The 15,308-nt window shown below is 35.5% G+C and overlaps 1 protein-coding gene across 2 annotated transcripts in view; it reads right to left on the bottom strand.

The window, feature by feature from the left end:
- Positions 1-15,308, bottom strand: part of DPYD (dihydropyrimidine dehydrogenase) — an 802,992-nt gene that overhangs the window by 755,229 nt on the left and 32,455 nt on the right. For both annotated transcript variants that reach the window (XM_035017962.1, XM_035017963.1), the window contains exon 2: positions 6,675-6,785. In XM_035017962.1, coding sequence (XP_034873853.1) covers positions 6,675-6,785 — 111 coding nt within the window. The remainder of the gene's footprint in view (positions 1-6,674; positions 6,786-15,308) is intronic.

Raw genomic sequence — 15,308 nt, 5'->3', positions numbered from 1 at the left:
TTTTCAAAAATGGCAAAAATAAACAGCAGTTATGGAACACCTGCTTAAAAGATACTGGAAATAACTGCTTCGTGCTTCATTAACCAGTATAAACACATTTGCCAGTTTAAATCCCCTACTGAATTCAGAATTTCCAATTAGTACTAGAATGGTATCAAACTGCCAAGGAAAGAAATTCCTGGGTTAAAAAAAAAAAAAAAATTCAGAATTTCCATTTGTCTAACTCTTTTACAGGTCAAACAGATACCTATCTTCTAAGGAGCCTATACATTTTTGTTTATTAAAACTAAACCTGTATCTATTTTAATAGACAATTTTAGACTATAATTTGTGATTTATTCATCTCTGAGTGGCACTCAGTACAGTGCCTGAAATATAGTTGTTTTCAGGACCAAAATGGACTTCTTAAAAAGAAAGGCAGATAGGAACAGAAGACTATACGATGGCTCAAGAAAAACTTCTTTCCTGGGAATTCAAAGAAACCCAACCCACAACCCTGATGCACCTATGCAAAGAGTGATAAGTCAATGATTATCTGAACTAAATCAAAACAAAATTATAAAGCCAAAGCAAAATAGTTAGAAAATGAAACAAAATAAGCATAAATAAAAAACCTTTGTATGTAGTGGTCAGGAAGTCAGCTAAAAATGATCTCTTTGGCTATCTTCAGAAATTATATAAGATTACTGGTAAAAAAAAAATATGACAACCACTGCAATCCATATTTTTCTTAGTTTGATGATTCTATTTTCTAATACTCTTACTTGCCTTTCCTAAGGAAGCCAGGTGATATCCTGAAAAAGATGCACTGGATCCAGATGACCTGAATTCTAGATCTGGCTGCAACACTAAGTGATTTCAATAAGCTTAAGTAAATCCTTGAACATTTTCAGCATAGTCCTCATCCATAAAACAAGGAGACAAATCTGAGTTGTCTATTTACATCATTGTAAAAACCAAATGTAATATGCAAAGGTACTCTGGAAACTGTATAGCACTATACAAGAAAATATGTAATCCTTATGTCTAGTGTATAAAGAATACATAAAAGAAGGGTCATATTCATTCATGCATTCCTTCGACAGATATTTTGTGAGCACCAACTGTTCTAGAAGCTGGGAACACAGCTTATGAAACAGAACACACAATGAACAAAACACAAAAATCACTGCCCTCTTGGACTTTATATTCCAGTGGAAAAAGATAAAAAATAAATTAGTGAGTGAAAAAAAGAGTATATCAGTGATAAGCACTAGAAGGAAAATTAAGCACAGCAGTCTAAAGAGAGCTCAGAGTGGGGCAGTCTTAGAGTTCTAAATAGAGTGGCCAGAGAAGGCCTTGCCAAGGTGACAACTGTACAAATGAAACTGTGCAAACTCCAAGTGAGCTGAAAAACCACTGCAAGATTCTAAGCATGGGAATTTTAAAAGGATTTCTCATGTGTATTAAGACGAGATTCTACCAGGAAAGGCATAAGCATGGAAACTGTCTCAAGGCTATTGAGACAGATGAGAGATTAGAAAGGTTGGTAGTGGTGAAGGTGGTGAGAGGTGATAAGATTCTGGATATAGACAGCATTTAAAGTGAGGAGAAAAAATGAGATCACCAACATAATGAGCCTCAGAGAGAGAATGATCTAAGCCCCGGGCACTCTAATATTTAGGGGTGAGAAGATGAACAAAGAAGTCAAGAAGATGCTAATAAGGGAGTCTGATGTCCTGCAAGCGAAGAGAAAGAAAATATTTTAGGAAGGAGAGAGCAAATTTCTGTATCAAGTGCTGCTCATAAGGCCCCACGATTTGACTCTTTGTTTGGCAATTTAAATTGATTTTCCCTAAAAGCAAAATTTGAGACAGGGATTTGTGTGCAGGTGATTTATGGAGTAAGTGCTATTCAGGAAAAGTACAAGGAAGTAAAGCAGGGTAGGAAGCAGGGAGACGTGCAGAGCAAGGATGCAGTCAGTGGTACTGTATAGTCATAGAGCAATAGGGAACTTAACAGCCTACAGGAGTTGCCCCTGCCTTGAAGCAAGTGGGCTGGCATCCTTCAGAATATTGTCTTCGTCTTTAGTTTTCAGAAGTTTAATTATGACATATCTTGCTGTGGATTTCTTCGGGTGTCACTCAGGTTTTTGAATCTATAGGTTTACGTTTCTTGCCAAATTTGGAAAGGTTTTAGCCATTATTTCCTTTTTGAGTATTTTTCAGCCCTGCCCTCTTTCTTCTCTTCCTCCGGATGGTAGCAGAAGTCCAGTGGTCTCTCCACTGACATCACAGAGGGTAAGTGGGGATGTGGGCCCACTCGGTTACCAGCTAGCTAATGGGGATGAAAATATTGGCTCTCTATTCTTTCACCCAGCAGAGGTGTTTGGGCATCTCATTATCTCATCACAGAGCAGAAGTCTTGGCTTCCTACCCAGCCTTTATGGAATAGACATGGGTTGGGGTCACAGTTTTTCTTGTTGTGTTTGGCTAGAGTAGTTACTATCTGAAGGTTTTTTGTCTTGCTAGGCTGGTCCTTCCCTGCTATTTTAGCTAGAGAGAACAGACTTAGCATTTTGGGACTTAGCATTTCCAGTTGGGACCTAGCATTTCCAGTTCTCCAATTTCTTTAGCTCTAAGACTGGGATATTCATTTTATTTATCTATTTTATTAATTCCATTTTTTTCCCAAAACATGTTTTTTATGTATTTTTATTTTTTAATTTAATTAATTAATTAATCTAAGTAAGCTCTGCACCCAGGGTGGGGCTTGAATTAATGACCCCAAGATCAAGAGTCACATGCTCTACTGACTGAGCCAGCTGAGTGCTCCCACCCCCCGGCCCCCCTGTGAAGACTGGGATAAATGCAGAAAAAATAAACCCCAGGGAACTCACTACTGTTTCCTTCTTTAGGTCGTATTTCTCTAGCTAGTTGGCCTTCTTTCCACCTTTCAAAGTCTTATGTTTGCTTTATATACATATAAGGCTTTTAAATTTTGATGAGTGATTATAAAACACAAGTATGAAAATTTACAAATTAAAAAATAAATCATATCTCTTGGTTATACTTTTAATCAATTCTTCATGCAAACACAAAGAGCATAATAATGAAAAGGAAAGGAACCACATTCTTTAACTGCACTGAGAGTAACTTTCAACCTTAGCTCCATATTTCCACTTTCGGTATGAATTTCACTACTCTTTCTTAATACAAGTGTGTCAAATAAAATTTCAAAATGGTATGCATCCAGAGCAATAAATCTAATCTTATAAATTGAGATGATTTACCTTTCATTTTCCACTAATACTTGCTTATCATAGAAAACTTGAAATATACAAAGGTGCTAACAAAACAAAGCTAGTCACAATTAACACTCCATTATATTTTCTTTTTCGATGTGTCTTTGGGTGTGTGTGTTTGTGTAACTGCACACAATCATTCTTAAATATAATGTTTCATGCGTTTTCCTTGTAACATAGATTGTATTTTTCCAGATTATTAATTATTTTAAAAATAATTTCCATGATTGCACAATTTACCACTGAATGGATCTGCCCTAATTTATTTAACCACAACTCAATGGTTGCAATTCAGTGGGTTTTCCCCACATTTTTCTCTACCAAATAAATAATGTGGGGATAAGTTTCTTTCTACTTAATTCTTTACCTACATTCCTAATTCTTTGTTTAGGATAGTTTAGTAGAAGATGAATTATTGGGTATAAATGTTTGATAATTTAAAGATACTATTATGGACTGAATTATATCCCCCACAAATTCATATGTTAGAGTCCTAACCTCCAGTACATCTCAGAATGTACTGTATTTGAAGACAGTCTTTACAGAGGTAATTGAATTAAAATGAGGTCATTAAGGGAGACTCTAATCTAGTATGATTAGTGTCATTATTAGAGGAAATTTGGACACAGGCACATAGAGCGGAAAAGACCATATAAAGACACAAGGAAAATGCAGTAGAGAAGTCTCAGAAGAAAACAACCCTATTGATACCTTAATCTCAGATTTCTAGCCTCCAGAACATTGATAATTTCTGTTCTTTAGGCCACCCAGTTAATGGTAGTTTATTATGGCAGCCCTAGCAAACTAACACAGGTGTTAATGAATATTGTCAGATACACTGTCAAACTGCTTTTCTCAGAATTTGTGCCAATATATACTTAATGGAGAAAACCCATCTCACTACATCTTTGCCCATCGTTTATACACACACACACATACATACAAATATATGGTAAAATTAGACAGTGTACAGCTTAACATTTTGGAATAAAATGCTAATTTTCAGAAAATAAAAACAGTAAAAATGATTAACAGAGAAAGCCTCTCTTTCTCAATAAAACCTCACCATAAATAGTTTAATAATATATAAATGAGACCTTAGAGAAGAAGTCATATAGTTTTTCTGGATCAGGTTCTCATACCTTTAAAATGATTTATTTTATTTATTTATTTATTTTTTTTTTAGAGATTTTATTCATTTATTTGAGACAGAATGAGAGAGAGAGAGAGCACATGAGAGGGGGAAGGGTCAGAGGGAGAAGCAGGCTCCCCGCCAAGCAGGGAGCCTGATGCGGGACTCGATCCAGGGACTCCAGGACCATGACCTGAGCCGAAGGCATTCGCTCAACCAACTGAGCCACCCAGGCGCCCTAAAATGATTTAGACTTAATAATCTTTGAGGGCTTTCTAAATTTGAAATTTACATTATTTCTTTATTCACTTCATAATATAAGATCATGCCTTATAGTCAGTCTATTATTTGATCTAATGATCTAATTTGGATCACACTAGTCTCCTTTGACCTCATAGTGGAAAGCAAAACTCACCCAAATGGTACAAGGAAAAGTGAACTCCAAATCCAGGTTTGCTATTATATGTTATCATCTCAAGTCACACTGTTTGTTTGTATTTATTTTTAAAGATTTTATTTATTTGACAGAGAGACACAGCAAGAGAGGGAACACAAGCAGGGGGAGTGGGAGAGGGAGAAGCAGGCTCCTGGCCGAGCAGGGAGCCCGATGCGGGGCTCGATCCCAGGACCCTGGGATCATGAGCTGAGCCAAAAGCAGACGCTTAACGACTGAGCCACCCAGCCACCCTCTTTGTATTTTTATTTCCTTTTTTTTTCATTTAAAAAACTTTGCTGAGTGCTCAGTGACAAGAAAATTTTAAAAATCACATGAATACAGACACACCTGTACACATACTTCAATTCCATCATCAAAGAGTTAATATGTAAGGAAGAAGGAAGTACATAAAAATAAACTAAAATCATTACCTTAGACAGTATAAGCAAAGTACCAAAAAGCCAATGCAAATAAACTAATACTATTCATTGTTTCACTAACTGATTTGAGAAAATTACTTTTGGGGAAATTAATTTTAAGAAATTGGGTAAAAAGGAATTTGCTTTCCTAATTTAAAAATGTATAACCCCTAAAATGGTATTTTAAACATTGCCTTCGAGGTTGTACTTAATCCCCATTTATGGCCTCAAAGTGCCAGCCCTGTGTTAACCTCATAGAATCAGTTAAATAACATTTCAGCAATCAGTAATCCCAGACATTTTTGCTCCTGTACCTCACTTGGATATATTAAATGTTCACAGTGTTCCCCAAATACTGTACATATATTCCCCAAAAGCATTATCTTACAACAGTTTGTATATACCACCATACTCTTCTTCAGTTGGATTTTATCTATAATATGGAAACTCTTCTGTGTCCTTGTGTCATTATACAAAACATTTTTTAAAGGCTTTAATTTAATTTAATCTTTTTCATCATAACAAGTGCACTCTTTAATCCCCATCACCTATTATACCTACCCCCCCACTTCCTCTCTAGTAACCATCAGTTTGTTTTTGATAGTTAAGAGTCTATTTCTTGGTTTGCCCTTTATTCCTTTGCTCATTTGTTTTGTTTCTTAAATTCCACATATGAGTGAGATCACATGGCATTTGTCTTTCTCCGACTGACTTATTTTGCTTGGCATTATACTCTCTAGCTCTAATCATGTTGTTGCAAATGGCAAGATTTCATTCTTTTTGATGGCTGAATAATAAATATTCCATTATTTATATATACCACATCCTCTTTATCTATTCATCTATAAAGGGACACTTGGGCTTCCTCCATAGTTTGGCTATTGTAAATAATGCTGCAATAAACATAGGCATGTATATACCTTTTCAAATTAGAGTTTTCGTATTCTTTGGGTAAATACCCAGTAGTGGAGTTACTAGATCTACAGTAATTCTATTATTCATTGTTTGAGGAACCTCCATACTTTCTTCCATGGTGGCTGCACCAGTTTGCATTCCTACCAACAGTGCACAAGGGTTCCTTTTTCTCCAATCCTCGCCAACACATTGTTTCTTTTGTTTTTCATTTTACAAAACAATTTAAAGAGAAATTTTATAGATTTTTAAGAAAATAAATTTTGGCACCACACTAAATCTACGTATTTTTTTAAATGTTTCAATAGATTTTTAAGGAATAAAATTAGACACTTTTGAGATTATTCAAATATAAAATATTTAAAATATGAAAAAATTATAGCTGTACTTTACACACATTTAATTGTATTTCAAAGTATATGTAAAATCTTGTCTTACAATATGTAAGATGTGATCATTTTCAGTGTGAAATCATCTATCAGTGGTACTTACAATGCAGTTTTTATCAGTATTTCTTTTCCAGTGTTTCTTGTCTACTTTCTTGGCCGAAGTGGAATGCAGCGCTGCATGAGTTTGTGTTCGAGGATTTAAAGCCAGGATACTCTGAAAATAGTATAAACAATGTATAATCATATATATTGGCATTTAAAAAAATCAAAACTTTATTTTAAGATTACCCCACACACCCCAAAGACATATACTAAAAATGTTGTTTTCTCCTCCTGCTATTGTAATTCCACAATAAGCTTATCTAAAATAATCATTTACTAGGCAATATACTTGTTGATTTCATAAGAATATCGATTATAATATGAAAAATTTAAAAATCACATAAACTATACCAAAGACTCTTTAAATTTTATACATAGCGTTTAGATGAGAATGAAATCAGAAAAGATGCAATACTGTCCATTTTAAATTTTTAGAATTTACAAACTGCTTTCACATGCACTACCTAATTTAATAACAGCTACTATTAAATAAAAATTTTGGATGAGCAAATAAATTCAAGGTGTTTAGGTAACCCACCCACTTGCGATCTCACAATTAATATGCAGAAGGGATTGACTCAGAACTCAATTCTAAGCTTATATTCAAATTCACCCAAAAATAGAGTCTATATTTTACTGTGACTTTGTGAGGCATAAAGGTAGAAGAGAAAACCTTTTTTTTTTTTTATTTTTTTTTTTAAAGATTTTATTTATTTGAGAGAGAGAGAATGAGAGAGAGCACATGAGAGCGGGGAGGGTCAGAGGGAGAAGCAGACTCCCTGCAGAGCAGGGAGCCCGATGCAGGACTCGATCCAGGGACTCCAGGATCATGACCTGAGCCGAAGGCAGTCGCTTAACCAACTGAGCCACCCAGGCGCCCGAGAAAACCTTTTTAAACACATGTGCAAAAACATTAAATGGCACCTGAATAACTCAATAAAGAATTAATCTAAAAGTCCTGTCTTAAGCAAGCATTTAAAAGAAAACCACTAGAGGTCTTCTAGAATGGTGGCATGAAGACCTCTGCAGATCAATTCCCCAGCAAAACAAACATACTGATAAAAATTAGTAAAAATAAGAACCCTTTAGAATCTCTAGAAACCATGCTAAAGTTAAACAGCAATTGAAGAAACAGTTATTCAAGAAAAATCTACTAAAACTTGGTAAGAATAGTGAAGGTCTGTGGCATTTGAAGGATGGCCTGCCCACCCCCAACTCGCCATGTTCCCAGCTCAGCATGACAGAAATTCCACCTCAGGGGAATGCTGCCAAGAACACAAGGGTCCATCTGCCCCTAGCTTCCAGTTGAGGTTGTGGTATTTCCCAGAGAAGGGCAGACTATTAGTATTTCTCAGTCCCCACCCTTCCCACTCACACACACCCCCAACCTCTATGCAGCAACTAAACTCCACAAAGTGCAGCTGAGAAGTTAGGAGTTCCCTTGCTTCACCCAGCCCCCACTCACAGAACAGAGGCTCTCTCTGAAGAACAGCATGCCAATTACCCAGGGGTCCTGATCACCCTCATCTCAACTTGCTCACTCTTTGGACTTAATATACCAGGAGAAGCAAACTGAGATTGGAAGCTACTGCCTGCTCATAAAACAGGAGTGTCCATCCAAAAGAAGCAGGCCACTAAACCACCCCTAGCTCTGTAGCTGTGGTTCAGAGATTTTTCACAGAACGAGAGGCATGCCATAAGAACAGACAGCTCCCGGCAAAGGAACTGACTTTATTAGAATTAGTATGTGGGTAAGTTCAAGCCTATGGGTACTCCCAAAACAACAGTTTGATGGCAATTAAGAGGAGGGTGATAGCTTCATGAGAGCAATAAACTAAATCATAAGGCAGACTATTTACCAGAGAGAACCACGGAAAGAAACAGTTAAGAACAGCTCCCCTAGGGTCACAAGAAACCTCAAAGACTCACTTCAAAAACTATCCCTGAAAGGGGCCCAAATTTAATTGGCTTACACTGTGGAGCAATTTATAGCCCAGAGCACTGAAAAAAAAAAATAATAATAATAATAATAGAGTAATCAGCCAACAATCAGTGAAAACCAAGAGCTGGGTGTAATACCAACAGACCAACAGAGGTGGACAGTTGAACAACAAGGTGTCAGATTTAACACACACACACACACAAAACTTTATCTGTAAGACACTCTACCCAACAACAGCAGAATGCACATTCTTCTCAGGTATACACAAAATTTTCTCTAGGACAGACAATATGCTAGGCCATAAAACAAGCCTCAATAAATTTTTAAAACCATACAAAGTAGTTCTCCAACCATAATGGAATGGAATCAAATATCAATAACAGAAAGAAATTTGGGAAATTCGCAAACAACATAGATGAACATAGTAAACTATGCTGAGAGAAGCCAGTTATAGAATAACATATATGGTATGATTTCATTTATATATAATGTCTAGAGTAGGTAAATATAAAGAAACAGAGAGTAGACTGTGCTTGCCAGAGATGAAAGAATTAGGGGGAAATGGAGTGATTGCCAAAGGACAGACACATGGTTTCCTTTTGGGGTGATGAAATTGATGGTGGGTGGGGATGGCAGCACAACTCTATGAATTCACAAACAGCTTTTGAATTCTATACTTTGTGTGAGTGAACTGTGTGGTATGTGAATTATACCTTGATAAAGCTGTTATCAAATAAATAAATAATCACTAAATTCTACATTCAGCAGATTTCACTGTGTACTATACTCACTCTAATAACCATCACTGGGACTTACTTTATTAGCCCAATATAAATAAAGATTATTTTTAGCAATTCCTATACATGATGGACATGAGATTTCTTCAAAATCCACCAATTTAAATGTCTAGGTTTTCTGGACAACAAACATCAAATAGAGCTATTAGTTTTAAATGGCTTATTCCTTCTAATGAAATAATGACAAAACAACATATTAATAAGAGCCAACATTAGAAAATATAACCTCATTTTTATACAAAAAGTTGAAAACACTTTCTTATTATAAAATGAATGTGTTTTTGTCATTATTCAACCTTGAACCATTACTAATCTCATACATTAATTCAAGCTGATGAATAAGAAGATGACATTTTTTAAAGGTAGATATTGTGACCAACATTTAAAGGAAAAAGAAAACAAACTGGGTAACAGTCAAGATGGTTCCATTTATTTTAGCTTTTACTTCACAATCCATATTGTGATAAATGATTATGTTTATCTATGTCAGCATAGTAATGTGATTTTTGAGAATAAACATTCTGAATGCAATTTATTGGCTGCTTATCACAGCAACTTTTCTTTTACATAGCATAAGTAGAAAGTATAACATAACATGAAATATTGGGTTAACCTTTTACAAAAAGGCAGTGAGTTGAATTCAATGGATCTTGGGTAAAAATAAATTGGATTGTGGAGAATGGTTACCAGGAATTTGACTTAATATCCCAAATGAAAAGTGATATAACATAAAAATTCAAAATATAAGTGGATGAGGGCTGTTAAAAACAATTTTCCAAAGCAAGACATTTTAAAACTAAAAGTCAATATCATCAATAACTAAATAGCTGGCAGAATAATATAGGAGAGTTCTAAATTGCATTCTTCCTAAGAAATGACCAAAGCCAGATCCTAACAGGGTCACAGGGTCCCCCCTCCCAATAAATTTAGAACTTTAAGAGGCCTGTTAACCCTTTCAGATATAAGGCATGTTTCTGATAGAGGGGATTTTCTCCCCTACAAAGAATTTGGTCTTTGGCTTTCCCAATCATTTTCAGTAACACAATAAATGTACCGGTGATTCTAGAAGCAAAACAAACAAAAACAAAAACCAGAATTTGAGAAATTTTCCCTATACTATTTAGTTTAAGAAATGATAGAATATGATCCAGACACAGATTTACATGTGAGATCAAATCAGGGTTATGTGTTGTCACTGTTGTCTATCAACACTATTCTAGGAAGTGTTGGGAAGAATGCCACAACATACAAACTAAAATTCGGCATCTGAGGAGAGTCTTCCTTTCCTCCCAAAGAGGAGCCTATATTGACTACAATTGCAGGCCCTCACTTCACAAATAAAAGCATTAAGAATTAGCCTAAAAATATTGGAACTGCAGTATTATTTGAGAGCTTGAATTCCAATTGCAGGAAACCACTTGGCCAAAATGTCCTCTTTCTAAAAATGTGGCTTTGTTTTATATCACAATATCAGTTATCTAAACAAAATGCATCATTAAGCTTCCCTCACCCTTTGCATTTTAAATTATAAACAAATGTTTCCTCTTCAATCCTGGCCATTACTATAATTCTGAGCCATTAACATGTTACAAACACACTGACATTTTAGATTTAGAGGCTGAACTTGGTAAATTAGATTTTATCTTACTTAGATTGTTTAAATTTTGTCTTTGATGGCTTTTTCTGAGTCTTCTATAAGTTGTCTCCTACTTCCCATTCCATCAGATAAAAATTTAAAAAATAAAAATAAAAGTCATGTTTTGCTCATCTTTTTCATAACCGGACATAAGTATCTTCATTTCAATAAAACATTTTATTGTGCTGCCATTTTTTTCAATAAACATTCTTAACTAAAAGGAAAACAGACTTATCTATTGATTGATGCTTTTGTTCAGGATTTGTTCCTTCATCCAGGCAACAATCTAACAAATGTTGATCAGTGAGGATCTGAACTTTTCATTACTTACTCACTTAAAAGCCTCTTGTTTACAAGCCCTGATCTCAACCAATTATCCCACCCTTTCCAATGTCCATCATTAGTCAAAGTGTAGTGTGAGTTTAAGTAAGTATCTTTAGGAATTTACAAAGGCACCTTTGGTTCTTGGATAAGCTCAGAACTAATAACGATTCACTCTCCTACTGATTTGCAAGCAGAAGTAGAGAGAATGCAGCTTCATCTTGCATCCTATACCCACACTCAAGATATAAGTCTGAAGTCTGAAAACCTTGGAAATCCACACTAAACAGTCCTGGTCAGGGACTCTCAGATTTTCTTAATTATTATTTTTATTTTTTAATACACTTCTATTCTTTGGCCAACCTCTAGATTTTTTTTTTTAGATTTTATTTGTTTATTTGATAGAGAGACAGGAGAGAGGGAACACAAGCAGGGGGAGTGGGAGAGGGAGAAGCAGGCTTCCTGCTGAGCAGGAAGCCCGATGCAAGGCTCAATCCCAGGACCCTGGGATCATGACCTGAGCCGAAGGCAGAAGCTTAACGACTGAGCCACCCAGGCGCCCCATAGATTCCTTTTCCTTTAGGCTGGACTACCTTTCCAAATAACTTTCTTTTTTCTTTTCATTTCTTTTTTTCTTTTTTTTCCGTTTTACTAGCTCTGCACAAAGGCCAATTTTCCCTTTATGCACAATGTCTAAGTCACCGCAGTTAATAAATAATCAATGAAGAAAGGAGTTTATGACAGTTCTAAATCTTACAACTTTCATTTTATTAAGTATTCACTAAGCAATATGCATAATGTCTGAACTTAAATTTGGGCTTAGGTCTTAGCTCTACTCTTTTTGCTGGTTATTTAAACTCTCAATCCCTCTACTTCAACAATAAAATGGTGATTAGGAATGTTACCTTCCTCAGAGGGTTGTTTTGAGGATTAAATAAGACAATACATAGGGGGATGGGGTAACTGGGTGACGGGCACTACGGAGGACACGTGATGTGATGAGCACTGGGTGTTATATGCAATTAATGAATCACTGAACACTACACCAAAAACTAATGATGTACTATATGTTGGCTAATTGAATTTAAATAATAAATAAGTATGCAAATAAATAAATATAAATAAATAAGATGATACATAAAACTGTCTAGAAGGTGCATGCTGTGAGTGCTTAATACCTGTTTTCAGTTAGTATGTGACAGAACTAGATTTTAGGCTCTATTCACCCAATGTATATTCATATTCTTATATTACCAATTTTGAATATATACAAGGGAATCATGAAGATGAAGGCAACAGGTGAAAAGTTAACCATAAATGAAATAGTAAGAAAAAACAGGTGAAACCAAATCACTGGTCCTGAACTTATCTGTGCCCTAAGCCTACAATTTCAAAGGGAGACTGCCTGAAAATGCAATATGCTCTTCACAAATTAAATGGCAGTGTGGAAGGGTCATGAAATTCAAATATAGATTTTTAAAATCCACTACATATAAATAGAAATGGAGATATCATTTTATAATACATACAACAGTATATAATTCATGGACCTTTGGTCTCAACATGTTTAGGTGAATTCACATTACAATTCCTTCCAGAGAAAGGTCAGACCAAAAGTGATGAATTTATAAAACATCAAAAAACTCATCAACTGGAAATGAATGAGTGAATGAGCCCCTTCAGAATGCCAGTCCTTTTGCCTGGGGAATCTGATTCATTTCTACTGAACAAACAGTTAACACAAATAAAATAGTTTATACATCTTAAAACATCCCATTCATCATGTCACTCTTTTACTCAACAAGGGAAGGTCAGCCACATAAAGTTGTTGTCTAGTTTTCAAGGCCCAGTATGTGACTCTCCTTTGCTTATAAAATACACACCATATACCAGGCACCTCAGTGTTCTCCAACTGTAATAAATGTCTTTTTATTGTCTTTCAGGAAATATTGAGAACTCAAACACAGGAACAATTACTTATACATCTGATATTAATCTTACAATTTCTAATACAAAACAGAGCATGCCAAAAGTGGTGACTGATTCTGACTTAGACACTGTATTAGTCCACTTGGGCTGCTATAAAAGAATCTCACGGAGGGGCGCCTGAGTGGCTCAGATAGTTAAGCGTCAGACTCTTGATTTTGGCTCAGGTCATGATCTCAGTGTCCTGGGATGGAGCTCTTCGCTGGGCATGGAGCCTGCTTAAGATTCTCTCTCTCTCCCTCCCTCTCCTCCTACCCCTCCTCCTGCCCCCCCCCCCCCCGCCCCCCCGCTGGTATGTGCACTATCTCTCTCTCTCAAAAAAAAAAAAAAACAGAATCTCATAGACTGAATAACTTGAACAACAGACATTTCTTTCTCACAGTTCTGGAGGCTGGGAGTTCCAAGAAGGTGTTGACCTATCCAGTTACTAGTGAGAGACCATTTCTTGGTTTACAGAGATTCACCTACTCGCTTTGTCCACACAGGGCACAGAGAGACAGAGAGCTCTCTTGGGGTCTTCTTATAAAGGCACTAATCCCAGCATGAGGGCCTCACTCTCATGGCCCCCTCTAACCTCATTATATCCCAAAGGCCCAATCTCCAAATAATATGGATTGAATGTTAGGGTTTCAACACAAAAAATTTTTCTCTTAAGATTTTTTTATTTATTTGGCAGAGAGAGAGAGTTAGAGATAGTACAAGCAGGGGGAGCAGCAGAGGGAGAGAGAGAAGCAGGCTCCCCACTGACCAGGGAGCTCTATTCAGGGCTCCATCCCAAGACCCTGCAATCATCACCCGAGCCAAAGGCAGACGCTTAATGGACTGAGCCACCCAGGCACCTCAACACACAAAATTTAAGGGAGACACAGACATTTAGTCCATAATCATCATGGAAAAACTTCTACTTTCTGTGGATCTGTGCAAATACTGTAAATACTGGGCATTAACTTACAAGATAGCTTTATCTTAAGATTACAAACAGTACCACATTGAGTTTATACCTTTATTTTATTAAGAAGACAGGTAAAATGGGTGAAGGAGAGTAGGAGACACAAGCACCCAGTTATGAACAACTAAGTCATGGGGATGAAAGGTACAGCATAGGGAATACAGTCAATGGTATTGCAATAGAGTTGTATGGTGAAAGATGGGAGCTACACTTGTGGTGAGCATAGTATAACATATAGACTTGTAGAATCACTATGTTGTAGACCTGAAATTAATGTAATGTTATATGTCAACTAATTTCAATCAAAAAAAAAAAAAAAGGAAGAAACTTCAAAATAAAAAAAAGCAGTATTAGATGGCATTACTTAAAATTTAAAAATAAAACAGTATTAAAGAAATTAACAATAGCCATTATGTATCCTCCTTTATTCTTTAAGTCATGAGTAGCAAAGCATTAATAACTTAGATACTAATTTATATACTCTTCATATATTTTCATTACAAAAACTGAAAATCAAGTATCATGTGCAAACACCAAGTGCTATCAAAAATAGAAAAAAAAGATAAGAACCTGTACTACAGCTATTTTCTTTAAACATTTCACTTTGGTAATCATAAACTAATATAATGTTACAAAATATCCATGCATTATATATTTAAATGAAAATCAATATTTGGAAAAGGCATAACTATGAAAATCCATGCTAAAATAGCATCTTATGTTGGCAAGAACTGAAAATACATATATGAATCTACATACAGAAATCCAAGATAATTTATGAAGGGAGAAAACTGATAAGGATTATTACATTACCATAAAAAATTCACAAGTTCACTGGGTAATTATGAAAGTTCATATTCTAGAATTTATGCTTTTTTCATTCAGGAATAGTTATTTTATCCTAAAACTTGCTTTACAGAAATTGTCTCAAAGTAAAATCAGCCTTAGAGAGTCTTTTTAATTAATATGAAAACTACTATGATTTACTTTTAATCCATTAACTT

The sequence above is a fragment of the Mirounga leonina genome, unplaced genomic scaffold (assembly GCF_011800145.1).
Source record: "Mirounga leonina isolate KUSES-001 unplaced genomic scaffold, KU_Mleo_1.0 Mir_173, whole genome shotgun sequence".
Lineage (NCBI taxonomy): Eukaryota > Metazoa > Chordata > Mammalia > Carnivora > Phocidae > Mirounga > Mirounga leonina.
The sequence above is the reverse complement of the archived record's forward strand: the minus strand, read 5'-3'. Positions and strand labels throughout refer to the sequence as shown.